The 13,941-nt window shown below is 43.7% G+C and overlaps 1 protein-coding gene across 1 annotated transcript in view; it reads left to right on the top strand.

Moving 5' to 3' along the window:
- The window catches only part of LOC147447452 (ATP-dependent Clp protease proteolytic subunit 4, chloroplastic-like), a 40,208-nt gene extending 37,984 nt beyond the window's left edge, over nt 1-2,224 (top strand). The window contains exon 2 of the mRNA XM_086523244.1: nt 1,539-2,224. Coding sequence (XP_086379370.1) covers nt 1,539-2,022 — 484 coding nt within the window. The 3' untranslated portion in view covers nt 2,023-2,224. The remainder of the gene's footprint in view (nt 1-1,538) is intronic.
- Nucleotides 2,225-13,941: the final 11,717 nt, after the last annotated feature.

Here is a 13,941-nt window from a genome sequence, read left to right as displayed (position 1 = left end):
CTCGTCTTTGAACAAATTCCCCATTAGTGGGTATGTATGGCTGTCTCATCAGAACACTGTTCAGGGCAACACTCAACGTGTTCCTTCTTCTATGAGAGGAGACTCCTCTGCTTGGCCTTCGATCTTACTTTGTTTGGTACTCTCTCGCTTACTAATCCCTTGACACATACTATGGTGACTACAATGATGCCTCTCCGCATGGCTCCTATGACTGTTTTGCTGACTACCACAGTTCATGCATCAAGTGCATCAGGTTCCACTTCCATCAATCCTCCTCTGGGTGTTGTTAACCGTGCTTCTACGTAATGGGAAAGCGGAACGGCGCATGAAATGCCATTCTCTGTTTCGGATACTCACGTCTGAAACATGGAATGGGGATTTGGAATGGCAAGTTGGAATGAGAACGGGAACAGAGACTTGGAAATGACCATTCCAATATGTTACTTGTGCTCTTATGTCGACTTCGTTTTATTCACTCTCTCAATCTTCTTGATAAAGTTATGCATCTCAAGTGAATGCCCAAATTTGCGTTCAGTTAATAATTTGTCATTTTTAGGTATTGTTTACCAATCTGGGGTGTTAAAGTGAGTCGGGCAAATTCATTTGGGGTGTACATAAGAGAGCCCTGCCCTATTCTGAAAATCATCTAATTCACTGCTGGAGTCGGTTGGTTATGAAGATCTCATTCTTTTTCTCTTGCATGCGCTCTTCTGCTGCATGCATGACTTTGATATGATATTAGAGCGCAAGGCTCTCAGATCCAGGGTCCACACGGGAAGAGGGTCAAGGAGTTCTCTTGGGCAGCATTTCAGAAGAGGCAGTGTTCTGTCTGTGTTAGCACGCCCATGGGGAGAGAGAATGGCAACATCCACCTTGGCCAGCTGCTCAGGTGTGCAGAGAGACATCTACTGCTTCTGTCTATTGGAAGGCGATATTTGAATGTTTATGTTTCAACTGTCACCAACGAGGGCCACCCTGGCATAGCTTGTGAATGGGCAGACATATGTCAAAGTTTGCTTATTATTTCTGGAAATAGTGACACACATAAAACTGAGTAGTTTGAAAGCATTTTATTCCAGTTTATTGAATGGAGACGCTCAATTATGTGGTGATTGTGCAAAGCATGTTGATTGTCGTTTTGCTTTTGTATCATATCCAGTGATCACCTTTTGAAAGCTTTCTAGAGCTTTTTGCTAAAGATGGCACCTAACATTGCAAAGACAACCCCTTCAAGGCTCATACAGAGCTTGCTTGGTATGCTAATCTTGAGGTGCTTAATAGCGTTTAATTATGATTTTGATTGTACAGGAATTTTCAAATTTACCATGATCTTTTGTTTTAGCTTCTGTTTGATTGTCCTTGCTGTATGCACTAGACAAGTTATTTACTTGCTAAAGGTTCTAAATGTAAGCTGAATTGGGAAACTTCTTTAAGAAGTTTCTATCAATATGAAAGTTCTTTTAATGTGCAGAAAATCGGAGAAAAGAGACATTGCTGATTTTGTTTTTTGTAACTGGCATAATTTTCATGGCATGCAGTGCTGCGATGGGTGTTTTTGATGCTATTCAGCTTTGCCGCGCTCCTGTTTCCACCATAGCTTTTGGCTTTGCTGCATCAACAGCAGCGATACTGTTAGCTTCAGGGTCAAAAGGAAAGCGTCTGGCAATGCCCAATTCACGAATCATGTTACATCAGCCTATGGGTGGTGCCAGTGGTCAAGCTATTGATGTGGAAATCCAGGCAAAAGAAATTATGCACCACAAGACCAATATCGCACGCATTCTGTCACAAATAACTGGCCGTACTTATGAACAGATTGAGGAAGATATTGATCAAGATCGCTACTTGTCACCCCTGGAGGCAGTGGAGTTTGGAATACTGGATGGTGTCATTGATAAAGATTCTATTATACCTCTTGTTCTTGTGCCTGAGAAAGTCACCCGGAGGCCAGAAATCAAAGATGCAGAGAGTGATCCTCTCAAATTCTTGATACCGGTCATTCCTGATGATGAAATATACTAAAGAAACTTCAACTTTAGTCTACTCTAGAAATGAAGGATTAAGTTGCAAGCTCAAGAGAAGGTTTGCTTGCTTGTTCTAGCACTTTCAAGGCCCATTTTTGTTCTGTTTAATTTTTTGTCCATGTAACTATAGTCCTATGTATGGAGCCTCAATTCGCTTCGGTTTAAGGCTTTTGTATGTTTTTTAGTCAGTTTTTGTGTTATTTTGGAATCTCCTTGTATTAGAGACGCCTTCATCCAGGTTGACAGAGCAATTGCAAACTTTTACGACTTGAGATAATGCACCTTGAGCTGTGGTGTGACTTTAGATTGGCTAAAATTAGTTCTCTCTGTTTTTGGAGGGTAGTTTCTTGACATATATCAAATTATTTCTTACTCACAGATCAAGTAGTAAAGATTGACTCTTTGTTTTGATTTTGAAATGGGACAATAGACTCGATTCCTTGTGGATATCAACAACCTGGTCATTTTTTGCATCCCTCATGTAACTAAGGCTGGTTACAGACACCAGCCCTGCCCGCTATTTCCCTGTTGAACGCCAATCAGAAGTAGCCACGACTGTTTTGAACGGCGCATGGTGTACACAGTGCCATTTCGTGTGCACTTCAGTTTCCCAGATGGCTCCCATGTCAGCACCAAAATCATGCTCCTTTTGGAAGGGGGTTTGATAGCACCCAAATACGCCATAAGCTCTTGGCCAATCCCAGGTTAAGCCATCCATTATTTTAATTTGGCAATGTGTAACGTTACCTAACAAGGGCCACCCGCCACTTCAAAATTGAACCGGCTTTGTGCAAGCACTCAAAGTGGAATGCGGTATGTAACTGCTCTAAGATTTTGAGATTTCCAAGCAAGTCAAGCACTTGAATTATTTAAGAGATTTGCTTGTTTGAGGTGTTTGATCCAAGGAGGGTGCCGTAGAAAGACGAATTTGAGTAGAGAAGTGGCATTAGCTTGGTAAAGTCAATAAGTTCCTACACCCACTCATTGGTAATAAATTCCTACACCTACACATTTGTAATGCATCTATTCTTGATATTGGAAACTCCTCAAGAAAGAGTGCCACACATTACACTGTCATACAAATGGATTTACATTGTTTTTCTAAGTGCTCACTGTTTGAAGTAGGCCACAAAGAAGATGATGATAGCTCCATCTTGAATTTAAATTCCACGACGTATTACTACTGATCTCCACATTTGCATTTATGTTTAGCATGTTCCTTCATTGGTTAAGAAAGAATCACCATCGTTTTGTTTTCACCCACAATGATAATGTGTATATGTTGCTGCGATCTTGATGCAATTAGACATATTGCCTTATTGTTGGACATAGTTAGTGCACTCTGATCCAAAGCACCGAAGATCTTGGTATAGTTTTCTTTCTTTATACTCATTCAAGGTTAAAGGAGCTCTTGAGAAAAGTACCAACACAGTTTGGCATTATTCAAAGAAATTAACCTTTCCAATTATTTAAAGGAAACTTGATTGCTCAAACATTAGCTTTATAATTTCAACATCGTCTATTGCTACCAATTACCACATTGAATTTTGTCTCGTAGTAGCCTTTCTTAAGCATTTTTCATCGATATGGTTTGAAAGGAGAAACTTGTATTGATCCCAAGATGGAACATCAAGCACTTCTATGGGCTACGTACATAGAGCAACAACATATTAAAGAACAAGAAAAAAATGCATCGAGGATTGGAATATCTAGTTTGAAGTGTTTAAATTGTATTTCAAATAACAACTATGCTAAAAGTTGTTTTCATCTAAAGTCAATTAGTATGCATAGGTAGGAGATACAATGAAGAGAGAAACTTTAAAATCTTTGGGCAAGGCAACAAGACATTGCATAACTGAAACCCTATGTATATATGGAGTGAAACAACTCTCTTTATGAGAGGCACTAATGTGTATGGGACTCTATAATAGTACAAGAGATTGGGAATCTAAGTCCTTGAGGGCTTATTTAACCTTGATAACTAATGCCTTAGTAAAATCTAATCTTTATTGTATCTCATATGTCCATGTGTAGCACTTTGATTGTGGTGAAACCAAGAATAGTATCTCATCGTGCTTTGTTCATTCCTCTTGTCATTCGCGTCAATATTGTCACATGTGCCAACAATGCCGCTCATCCAATTAAGTGACTTCGAAAGATTGTGGATCTTGCACATGGGGTAGTTCATTCACACTTGTTGATGCTCTTGATCAAGAAGAATCTTTCTTTGTATCTACATTGCAAAACTTGGTTATGTAGTCCATTTTCAGGACATGATTGTTGAGGGAGATGATGTAGGCACAAAATTTTAGCCTAAATACATTGAGCTTGCAAAAGCTCGACTAAAGGATGCAAGGCTGAAAAACAAAGACAGATTTGACAAGAGAAATAGACTGAGACCAAAAGCTATTGAAGAAGGTGATTGGGTGTTGGTGTATGATAGTAGTCTTGAAAACCGGCACTCTACAATAAGGAAGCTTACAAAGAGATGATTTCGTCCTTATGTTGTTAAGCATGTGCATGGAAATGCAACATACACCTTGCGTGAACTGGATGGGACAGAAATGAAAATTCTCACATTTGATGCACAACCAAGTGATGGATCCAACGATATGCAAACTAAGGATGAAAGTGAAGATATGGTGTCTGACTGTGTGTTTTGATGCTTAACAAAACTATTGTGGCACATACCGGAGGATCTGAAATGATTGAACGAGCACCCACCTCGCCATACATGTAGCCGGACACCACATGTGTACTCTTATTATTTTGCGGAGCTAGTGTAGTGATACTTTGTGTAAATCCTGATTCTAGAGTAGCAGGTCAATTTCTTGACAATTGTAAAGGTCCATGTGAATTGGCCACTGGCTATTTAGAAATCCCTAGGTATAAAGGTCAATAACTTTAATGTGAAAGGAGGCTTATCTTTGAGAGGAAGAAAGAAGCCTTGAAAACGTACGCTCAAGCTACGCAGTTGCTCCAACTTGTAATCAGCTTTTCTAATGATTGGGTAATCCGTTTTCAATTCCAAAACTTTGTTCCTCTTTCCATGCTCTTTTAATTAAGTGCAAGAATTGTCAATTTTGTTGTGGTTTTCGACTACGCATTAGTGAGTCTTAATTGTAGATTTGAGTGCTTAAATCACTATTTTTAGTCGTTTTCAACATAAGAGAGTGTCCCTAGACTATAAGGAAACCTTTATAGACCGATCTGTTGCTTTCAGGTCCTTTTTCATGATGAATTGTAATTTTGGTACCTTGTCGGATTGCAACCAGAGTTGGTAGGATAGTGCCCCTACGTGTCCTAGACCTCCTGCTAAAGTTTTGTTGCATTTTGAGTCCATTCAAGTGCTAAAATGGCGTGATGACCTAGAGCGGTGAGAAAGGGCATATGCAAATTTCCCTGATCATTGAGTGTTGGTTTGCTTGTTGAGTTGATGTGATTGCTTGTTAAGGTTCACATCTTGAGATTGAAAACCCCAAAGAGTCTCTGTGCCCCATCCGAGTCACTTCCCTAGAAGCTAGACGGGATTTGCCAAGTGCGGTGATAATGGTGTAAATGGAAATGCCCGTGCAAGAAGAACCAAGGGCAGGCTTTGGTCATAAAGAGACATGATGGTTCCTATGCCAAGGATTCCAACTAGAACATCTCCAATTGTGGAGGAAGTGCAGGTGGTTCCAGATCGGGCAAAGGATGTGCTACCAAGATCAAGTGTGGTTGTTGAAGCTCCATTGAAGTGTGGTAAAGATTAAAGAGTGCGGTTTGCAGATGAGGTCAAATCCGTGAAGCTAGAGGAACTTCCCAAGCTGGAGATGGAAGAAGAAGTTGAGCAGAGTGATAACAACTCTATGGATGCCGACATGAGTTGGGAAATCGAGTCATCTCAATGGAGGTATGATGAGTTTGACCTCTTGCATGTGAGTGGAGAAGCAGTGAATGTGGACAAGGAGCAAGATGAAGTGCAAGCCAAGATGCTTGATGAAGACCAAGTGGAGTAGTCTAGGCCTATAGGTGATGATATGCAAGTAAAGGTGATGTGTGGTGCCATGCTAATGACTCTATTGATGAAGGTGGCGGTGGAGTATGCCATGGTAATGCAAAGGATACAGGGTTTTTCCAGGAGGGGCGGAGAAACCTTGCCTACGAAGGAAGAAAAGGATAATGTGATAGAAAATGAGTTTCTATCTTCCTTGGTAGAACATGATGCAGTGGTACAGGAGGTGCTTGAAGAGAAGGTGGTTGGAGCCGATAAGCAGGTGGTGCTAAATCAACATTGAAGGGCCAATCAACAAAGAAGAGTTCAAACATGCTGGAATTGAGCGCATGATAGGTGAGAAGGCCAGTGTGGAGCCAAAGAAGGAAGAGCTTCCCATGCAACAGGTGCATGCTATAACAAGTCACATGAGGATTCCGAGGTTGTGTCCAAGCTTTCCAAGGAGGTTTGTGAGTGGTTGTTGAAGGATATGCTGATAAGTGCAGTTGTGTAGTGGGCTGTTGAGCAGGTACAATATTTGCTTGAGGAGGATCTCGCTTTAATATGTTTGGGAGAGCGGGTCAGGCATGTTTGATGCAAGTGATGCTGAAAGTATGTCTTTAGATGGCGAGCACGATGGTGCTTTATTTGGTGTGCTTGGTGATGTTGTGTTTGAAGTGAGGGGTGTGCCCATTAGAAAGAGGATGGGGTGTAGGAGAACCTCTTTATTTGCCATGAGCTTATGGAGGTGATTAACATTTTAACAAACAGGTGTGTGCCATGTGTGCAAGAATGGTGGGTGTGTAAGAGATGTGTAAGAGTGGTCAAAGGATGCACTTTTCCCCCCAAAAAGGAGGTGAAAAAGTTTATCAGTTTTGGCCTTCCATAACTCCCACATATGATCTCCAATTTGAGCGAAGATCATAGATCCGCAATCTACGGGTGGAGCTCTTTCCATAGATATGCTACATGATATGGTTTTACTAGCTAGATTTTAAATTCTATTTTGGGGGGGGAAACTTTAAATTCAAATAAACTAGCCGTTTTTCCTACTTGAATTCAAAAACTATCCTTTCATTACTTTCTTAATACTAAAGGTTTGACTTCCTTAAACTGCCAATTAAAGAGGCCCTCCTAGACCCCATTCTCGTCCTAATGAATGGGTGCATGGAGTGGTAAAGGTATGCTGTTGGAAATTTGGGTGTGTGGTTGGTTATATGCCTTGGTGTGACACTATGCAAAGATATTACAGGTGAATGGAGGAGCATAATACCTTAGGGTTAGCTTCATTGAAAACCTCCAATAATGTGGGTAAAAGTACTTTGACCTTAGGTAAGCTAGGGTTGAGCTTGAGGCGGGAACCCGACCTAGCTCGAGGTGCTAGTCTTGCTTGTCATGCTTGATGAGTGAGGTGCTTGAGGTGCTTGATGATTGAGGTGCTTGAGATGCTTGAGGTGCTTGAGATGCTAGGGTTGCACTTGAGGTGAGAACCCAGTCCAAGTTTAAAGTGCTTAAGGGCCAAGCTTGTGATGGGAATTGGGCCTATGCATGAGGGGCTTGAGGTGTCAAAAAGTCAAATATTCAATCCCTACAAGGAGGGGGCGCAACAGTACCAGGTGCTTGACTCGAATGGTGACCATGTTGTAAAGCAAGGGGTTGAAACCTGCATGACAAAAGGAGACGGGTAGCAGGTGCCAATCTTTGTACATATGCTAGGTGTTTTAGTGGTGTACAAAGTGTGTGTTTGAAATTGCAAGTTTTTAGTTTAATAAGCCTGTGTGTGGTTGAACATAGATGTTCAACTAGGGGGTGGGCAATGATGATGTAGCCAAAGTTGGTCTGTGTAGGAAAGTGCTCTATGCCAAGCTGTGTGTGCTAGTAGGTACATGACAAAGTGCAGAAGCCAATGTGGAAGACTTGGGAAAGAAAGGGCTAGTGGAGATGTATGCTTGATGCGGATTTTTAGGCCAAGGAGGCTCCAAAATGGGAAATTGAAGTGGATGGTCCAAGTGTCCAAGGTGTTGATGCCTCGGAATGTAGAGTTTGAGATGTTGTCCAAGCTGGTCTAGACGGCTCCTCAAACAGAGCCCTAGTGTGAAAGTTATGCCAGTCCAAAGATGGTAGTCCAAAGATGGAAGGTGTTGCAGATCCCCGACGGACAAGGCAGTTGGGAACAAATGGCCGGAGCAAATATGAGTGAATAGGATTGAAGTGCTTCTGTTGTGGACCATGCCAGTCTTTTCGGATTACGGATCGGAGCTTTGGAGTGCAAGTTATGGCCATTTGAGATTTTTCGGGGGACCAGTTATGGACCGAGTTAATTGCATGGAAAGGCATGCTATTTGGATATTTTTTGGGCCTCAACCAATTTCAAAAAGGTAGTACATGACATATGAAGTTTGTAGGAGTCAACTGCTTGTCAATCAGATTCCTGATCAGCAAGATACGACTGCTAGAAATTGGCATCAATTGCCGGTGGTGCGACATCAAATTCTTTTTTTGTTCTTTTGTGGCCTCAGTTTGTGAGCTCAGGGGAGTCAAAGTGTGGCAAGGCCAAAGGAGGTTGGAGTCAGCAATGATGGCTTTCGACCAAATGTTGCGGCTTGGGCATGGGATTTATGAGCACCAAGTAGCAAATCCTTGAAGGCAAGGAGAAAAAGGAGATTTTTTCTGGCATATTGGGGGAAGGCTTTTCAACCCAAGGGACGCGGTTCACCAGCAGCCACCACAGCCGCATTGCCCCATATGCAAAGTTTGGAGCCAGCCGGAGCCTATATGGCTTGGGCTGTGAGCCCCCAAGTAGTGTGCAAGAGAGAGAGAGAGAGGGAGTACCTCTCTTAGTGGTCAGCTATGGCGTGGCCTTAGGGAGCACCCTTGGGACTGAGCGTGGCGTGATTTGCGGATTTTGGTGGATGAAAACCTAATGGGAGGTGGGGCGGAGGTTTTGGCCAATGAGAGATGTTGTAGGCATTTGGGTGGAGTGCTCATGTGGCGTCCTATAAGGGCCCGATCTCATGTTGTCAAGAGTTGGCACTTTTGAAGTGGGAAGGCGAGGCACCACTAGCAAGGTCGCTAGTGGTCATGTGCCCGGGGTAGGGGATGAGCTATGAGGAGAGAGAGAGAGAGAGAGAGAGAGAGAGAGAGAGAGAGAGAGAGAGAGAGAGAGAGAGAGAGAGAGAGAGAGAGAGAATACTATATTCATAAGGATGGTGAGAAAAAGGGGACTTAAAGGCCAATCAAACTTGGTCATAGCACGGGTTCACAAGAGGGTTATGTAGCGGGGAATTCAAGGCAAGATCAAAGCCAATTTGGAAGTCCAAGTGTGACCCAACAGGTGGAGTCAAAGGCCAGTTAAAAGGGTCAATTCGAAGGGGTAAAGTGGTAAGTGAGGGAGAGAGAGAAGAGGAAATGAAGTGGAAAAAAGTAAAAAACTACCAAATGCAAGGGGCACTAGCAACATCGCTAGTGCACTCCCCGGAAAGCTACCAAATTAAGGTGACAAATGAGCCAATCAGAGGCCCCTTTCCCAAAGTTGAAGGAAGCCCCTACATAAGACATTTTTAATGCTTTTTTCCATGTAAGCTTTTTTCCTAGAGGCTTTTGCCCAAGAATTTTTTAGGAGCCTGCAAAGAGCCATAGAGTGTGTGGGTGAGTTCTTGGGTGGGCTTCTTGTACAAAGGTGAGCAATGATGAAGCTTCCATGGTGTTTCTCTTGTGTCGTTTCCCCTCTGCCCCCTTCTCTACTATTTTGCTTGTGTGTGTGTTGCTGGTGTGGAAGTGTAAGCCCCTTGGGCCCTCCTTTTGTGTGTGGAATGGAAGTGAAAGAGTGGTTTTGTGTGCAACAGTGGGTTGTGGCTTGAAACAAGCTAGGAAATGTGTGGGTAGCTATGTTGTGCGCATTTGTGTGTTGGTGTGTGTGTGCGGGCAATGACCTGCTAGCGTGTGTCGAGAGTTTCAAAGGTGACCTCTGGTGGATTGTGGTGCTGTGTATGCCCTCGACTATAGAGAGGCAATTTTTTGTGTGCCAGGTGTGTTCTCCCATTCCCCCATCCATCTTCTGATGCCCCCACGAAGGAGCCTCTGATGCTCCTAGTTGAAGGCCTTTGAAGAGCAAGTGCTGCTAGAGATGGCATGGATGGGTTTTGCCATTATCACTGAGGTCAAGAGTGTTGAAACCTGGCTTCAAGATTACGGATTGTTTTTGTTGAAAAGTGGTTTAGCAAGAGAAGAAGGCATGGTACAGGTGTTCCCACTCCTGGTTCGTGATAAAGCAAGGCTATGGTTTGATGGACTCCGTGAAGAAGAAAAGGTGGATTGTGAAGCCCTAGAGGCGGCTTTTCAAAGCAGATATGTCGCGAATGCGCAGCTGGACGTGGTGAGGAGAAAACTAGACAGATTGAAGTAGGCTTGGCAACGGATTTTCAAGCATTCATATGGGAGTTCAAAATCCTTTGGGGAAAGCTAATCAAGGTGACTACTACAAACAATGCCGGTTTTTTAAAACTGAGTAAGTCATGGATTGCCTGCATGAAGAAGTGAGCAACAAGGTTGAAATAGATGGCCCGATGTCATATGACGAAGCAATAGCTTTAGAAAAAGAGTGGACCAAAAAGATTCTAAAGAAGTGCAAAGCTAGACAGAATTTGCCAAGTGCAATGATAATGGTGCAAATGGAAATGCATGTGCAAGAAGAACCAAGGGCTCTTTGGTTATAGAGAGACATGATGGTTCCTATGCCAAGGATGCTAGCTAGGGTGGCTCCAGTTGTGGAGGAAGTGCAGGTGCTTCTAGATCAGGCAAAGGATGTGCTACCAAGATCAAGTGTGGCTGTTAAAGCTCCATAGAAGTGTCGTAAAGGTCAAAGAAGAGTGCGGGTTGCAGATGAGATCAAAGCTGTGAAGCTAGAGGAACTTCCCAAGCTAGAGATGAAAGAAGAAGTTGAGCAGAGTGATAGAAGCTCTATGGATGCCGACACAAGTTGGGAAACCGAGTCGTATCAATCTAGGTATGATGAGTTTGACCTCTTGCATATGAGTGGAGAAGCAGTGAATGTGTGCAAGGAGCAGGATGAAGTGTAAGATGAGATGCTTGATGAAAACCAAATGGAGTAGTCTAGGCCTACACTTGATGATATGAAAGTAAAGGTGATGTTTGGTGCCATGATAAAGGCCCTATTGATGAAGGTGGCAGTGGAATATGCCATGGTAATGTAGCAGATAGAGGGTTTTTCCAGGAGGGGTGGAGAAACCTTGCCTGCGGAGGAAGAAAAGGATAATGCGATAGAAAATGAGTTTCTATCTTCCTTGGTAGAACATGATGCAGTGATACAGGAGGTGCTTGAAGAGAAGGTGGTTGGAGCCGATAAGCAGGTGGTGCTAAATCAACATTGAAGGGCCAATCAACAAAGAATAGCTCAAACATGTTGGAATTTAGCGCATGATAGGTGAGAAGGCCAATGTGGAGCCAAAGAAGGAAGAGCTTCCCATGGAACAAGTGCATGCTATAACAAGTGATGCGGATTCCGAGGCTATGTTCAAGCTTTCCACAGAGGTTTGTAAGTGGTGGTTGAAGGATATGCTGATAAGTGCAGCTCTTCATTGGGCTGTTGAGCAGGTACATGATTTGCTTGAGGAGGATCTCGCTTTATATGTTTGGGAGAGCGGGTTAGGCATGTTCAATGCGAGTGATGGTGAAAGTATGTCTTTGGATGGCGATCACATTGGTGCTCTATTTGGTGTGCTTGGTGATGTTGTGTTTGAAGTGAGGGGTGTGCCAATGGGTGCATGTGGTAAAGGTATGTTGTTGGCAATTTGGGTGTGTGGTTGGTTTTATGCCTTTGTGTGACACTATGCAAAGATATTATGGGTGAATGGAGGAAAACAATACCCGGTGCTTGACCCAAGTGGTGACCATGCTGTAAAGCAGGGGGTTGGGAAACCTGCATGAGAAAAGGAGGCGGGTAGCAGGTGCCACTCTTTGTACATATGCTAGGTGTTTTGGTGGTGTACAAAGTGTGTGTTTGGAGTTGCAACTTTTAGTCCAATAAGCCTGTGTGTGGTTGAACATAGATGTTCAACTAGGGGGTGGGCAATGATGATGAAGCCAAAGTTGTTATGTGCAAGAAAGTGATCTATGACAAGCTGTGTGTGCTAGCAGGTACATGACAAAGTGCAGAAGCCAATGTGTATGACCTTGGAAAGAAAGTGCTAGTGGACGTGTATGCTTGATGCGACTTTTTAGGCCAAGGAGGCTCCAAAATGGGAAACTTGAAGTGGATGGTCCAAGTGTCTGAGGTGTTGTGTTAATGCCTTAGAATGTAGAGGTTGAGATGCTGTCCAAGCTGGTCTAGATGTCTCCTCAAACAGAGCCTTGGTGTGAAAGTTATGCCAGTCCAAAGATGGAAAGTGTTGCAGATCCCCGATGGACAAGGCAATTGGGAACAAATGAGCGAAGCAGATATGAGTGGATAGGATTGAAGTGCTCCTGTTGTGGACCATGCTGGTCTTTTTGGATTATGGATGGGAGCTTTGGAGTGCAAGTTATGGCCATTTGAAGATTTTTCGGGGGCCAGTTATGGACCGAGTTAATTGCATGGAAAGGCATGCTATTTGGAGATTTTTTGGGCCGAGTCAACCGCTTGTCAATCAGATTCCTGATCAGCAAGATATGACTGCTAGAAATTGGCATCAATTGCCGGTGGTTCGACATCAAATGCTCTTTTTGTTCTTTTGTGGCCTCGGTTTGTGAGCTCATGGGGAGTCAAAGTGTGGCAAGGCCAAAGGAGGTTGGAGTCAGCAATGATGGCTTTCGACCAAATGTTGCGGCTTGGGCATGGGATTTATGAGCACCAAGTAGCAAATCCCTGAAGGCAAGGAGAAAAAGGAGGTTTTTTCTGGCATATTGGGGGAAGGCTTTTCAACCCAAGGGACGCGGTTCACCAGCAACCACCATGTGGCGGTCGCATTGCTCCATATGCAAAGTTTGGAGCCAGCCAAACAACCTATATGGCTTAAGCTCTGAGCACCCAAGTAGTGTGCAAGAGAGAGAGAGAGAGAGAGAGAGAGAGAGAGAGAGAGAGAGAGAGAGAGAGAGAGAGAGAGAGAGAGAGAGAGAGAGAGAGAGAGAGAGAGAGAGAGAGAGAGAGGGAGTCCCTTTCTTAGTGGTCAGCTATGGCGTGGCCTTATGCGGCACCCTTGGCGTTGCGCGTGATAGCGTGATTTGCGGCTTTGGCGGACAACAACCTAATGGGAGGCACAACAACGGTTTTGGCCAATGAGAGATGTTGTAGGTATTTGGGTGGACTACTTATGTGGTGTCCTGGAAGGGGTCGAGATCTCGCGTTGTCAAGGGTCGGCACTTTTGAAGTGGGAAGGCGAGGCACCACTAGTGAGGTCGCTACTGGTCATGTGCCTGGGTAGGGGATGAGCTATGAGCTAAGAGAGAGAGAGAGAGAGAGAGAGAGAGAGAGAGAGAGAGAGAGAGAGAGAGAGAGAGAGAGAGAGAGAGAGAGAGAGAGAGAGAGAGAGAGAGAGAGAGAGAGAGAGAGAGAGAGAGAGAATACTGTATTCATAAGGATGGTGAGAAAAAGGGGACTTAAAGGCCAATCAAACCTGATCAAAGTAGGGGTTCACAAGAAGGCTATGTAGTGGGGAATTCAAGGCAAGATCAAAGCCGATTTGGAAGTCCAAGTGTGAGCCGACAGGTGGAGCCAAAGGCCAGTCAAAAGGGTCAATTCCAAGGGGTAAAGTGGTAAGTTAGGGAGAGAGAGAAGAGATCATGAAGTGGAAAAAAATAAAACACTACCAAATGCAAGGGGCACTAGCAACATCGCTAGTGCACCCCCCTCTCAAGCAAAACTAAGAGAGCAGTTCAAAGAAGGCACTCCCCTGAAAACTACCAAATTATGGTTCCAAATGGTCCAATCAGAGGCCCCTTTCCCAAAAT

The sequence above is a fragment of the Adiantum capillus-veneris genome, chromosome 11, assembly GCF_014529385.1.
Source record: "Adiantum capillus-veneris isolate H3 chromosome 11, ASM1452938v2, whole genome shotgun sequence".
Taxonomy (NCBI): domain Eukaryota; kingdom Viridiplantae; phylum Streptophyta; class Polypodiopsida; order Polypodiales; family Pteridaceae; genus Adiantum; species Adiantum capillus-veneris.
The sequence above is the reverse complement of the archived record's forward strand: the minus strand, read 5'-3'. Positions and strand labels throughout refer to the sequence as shown.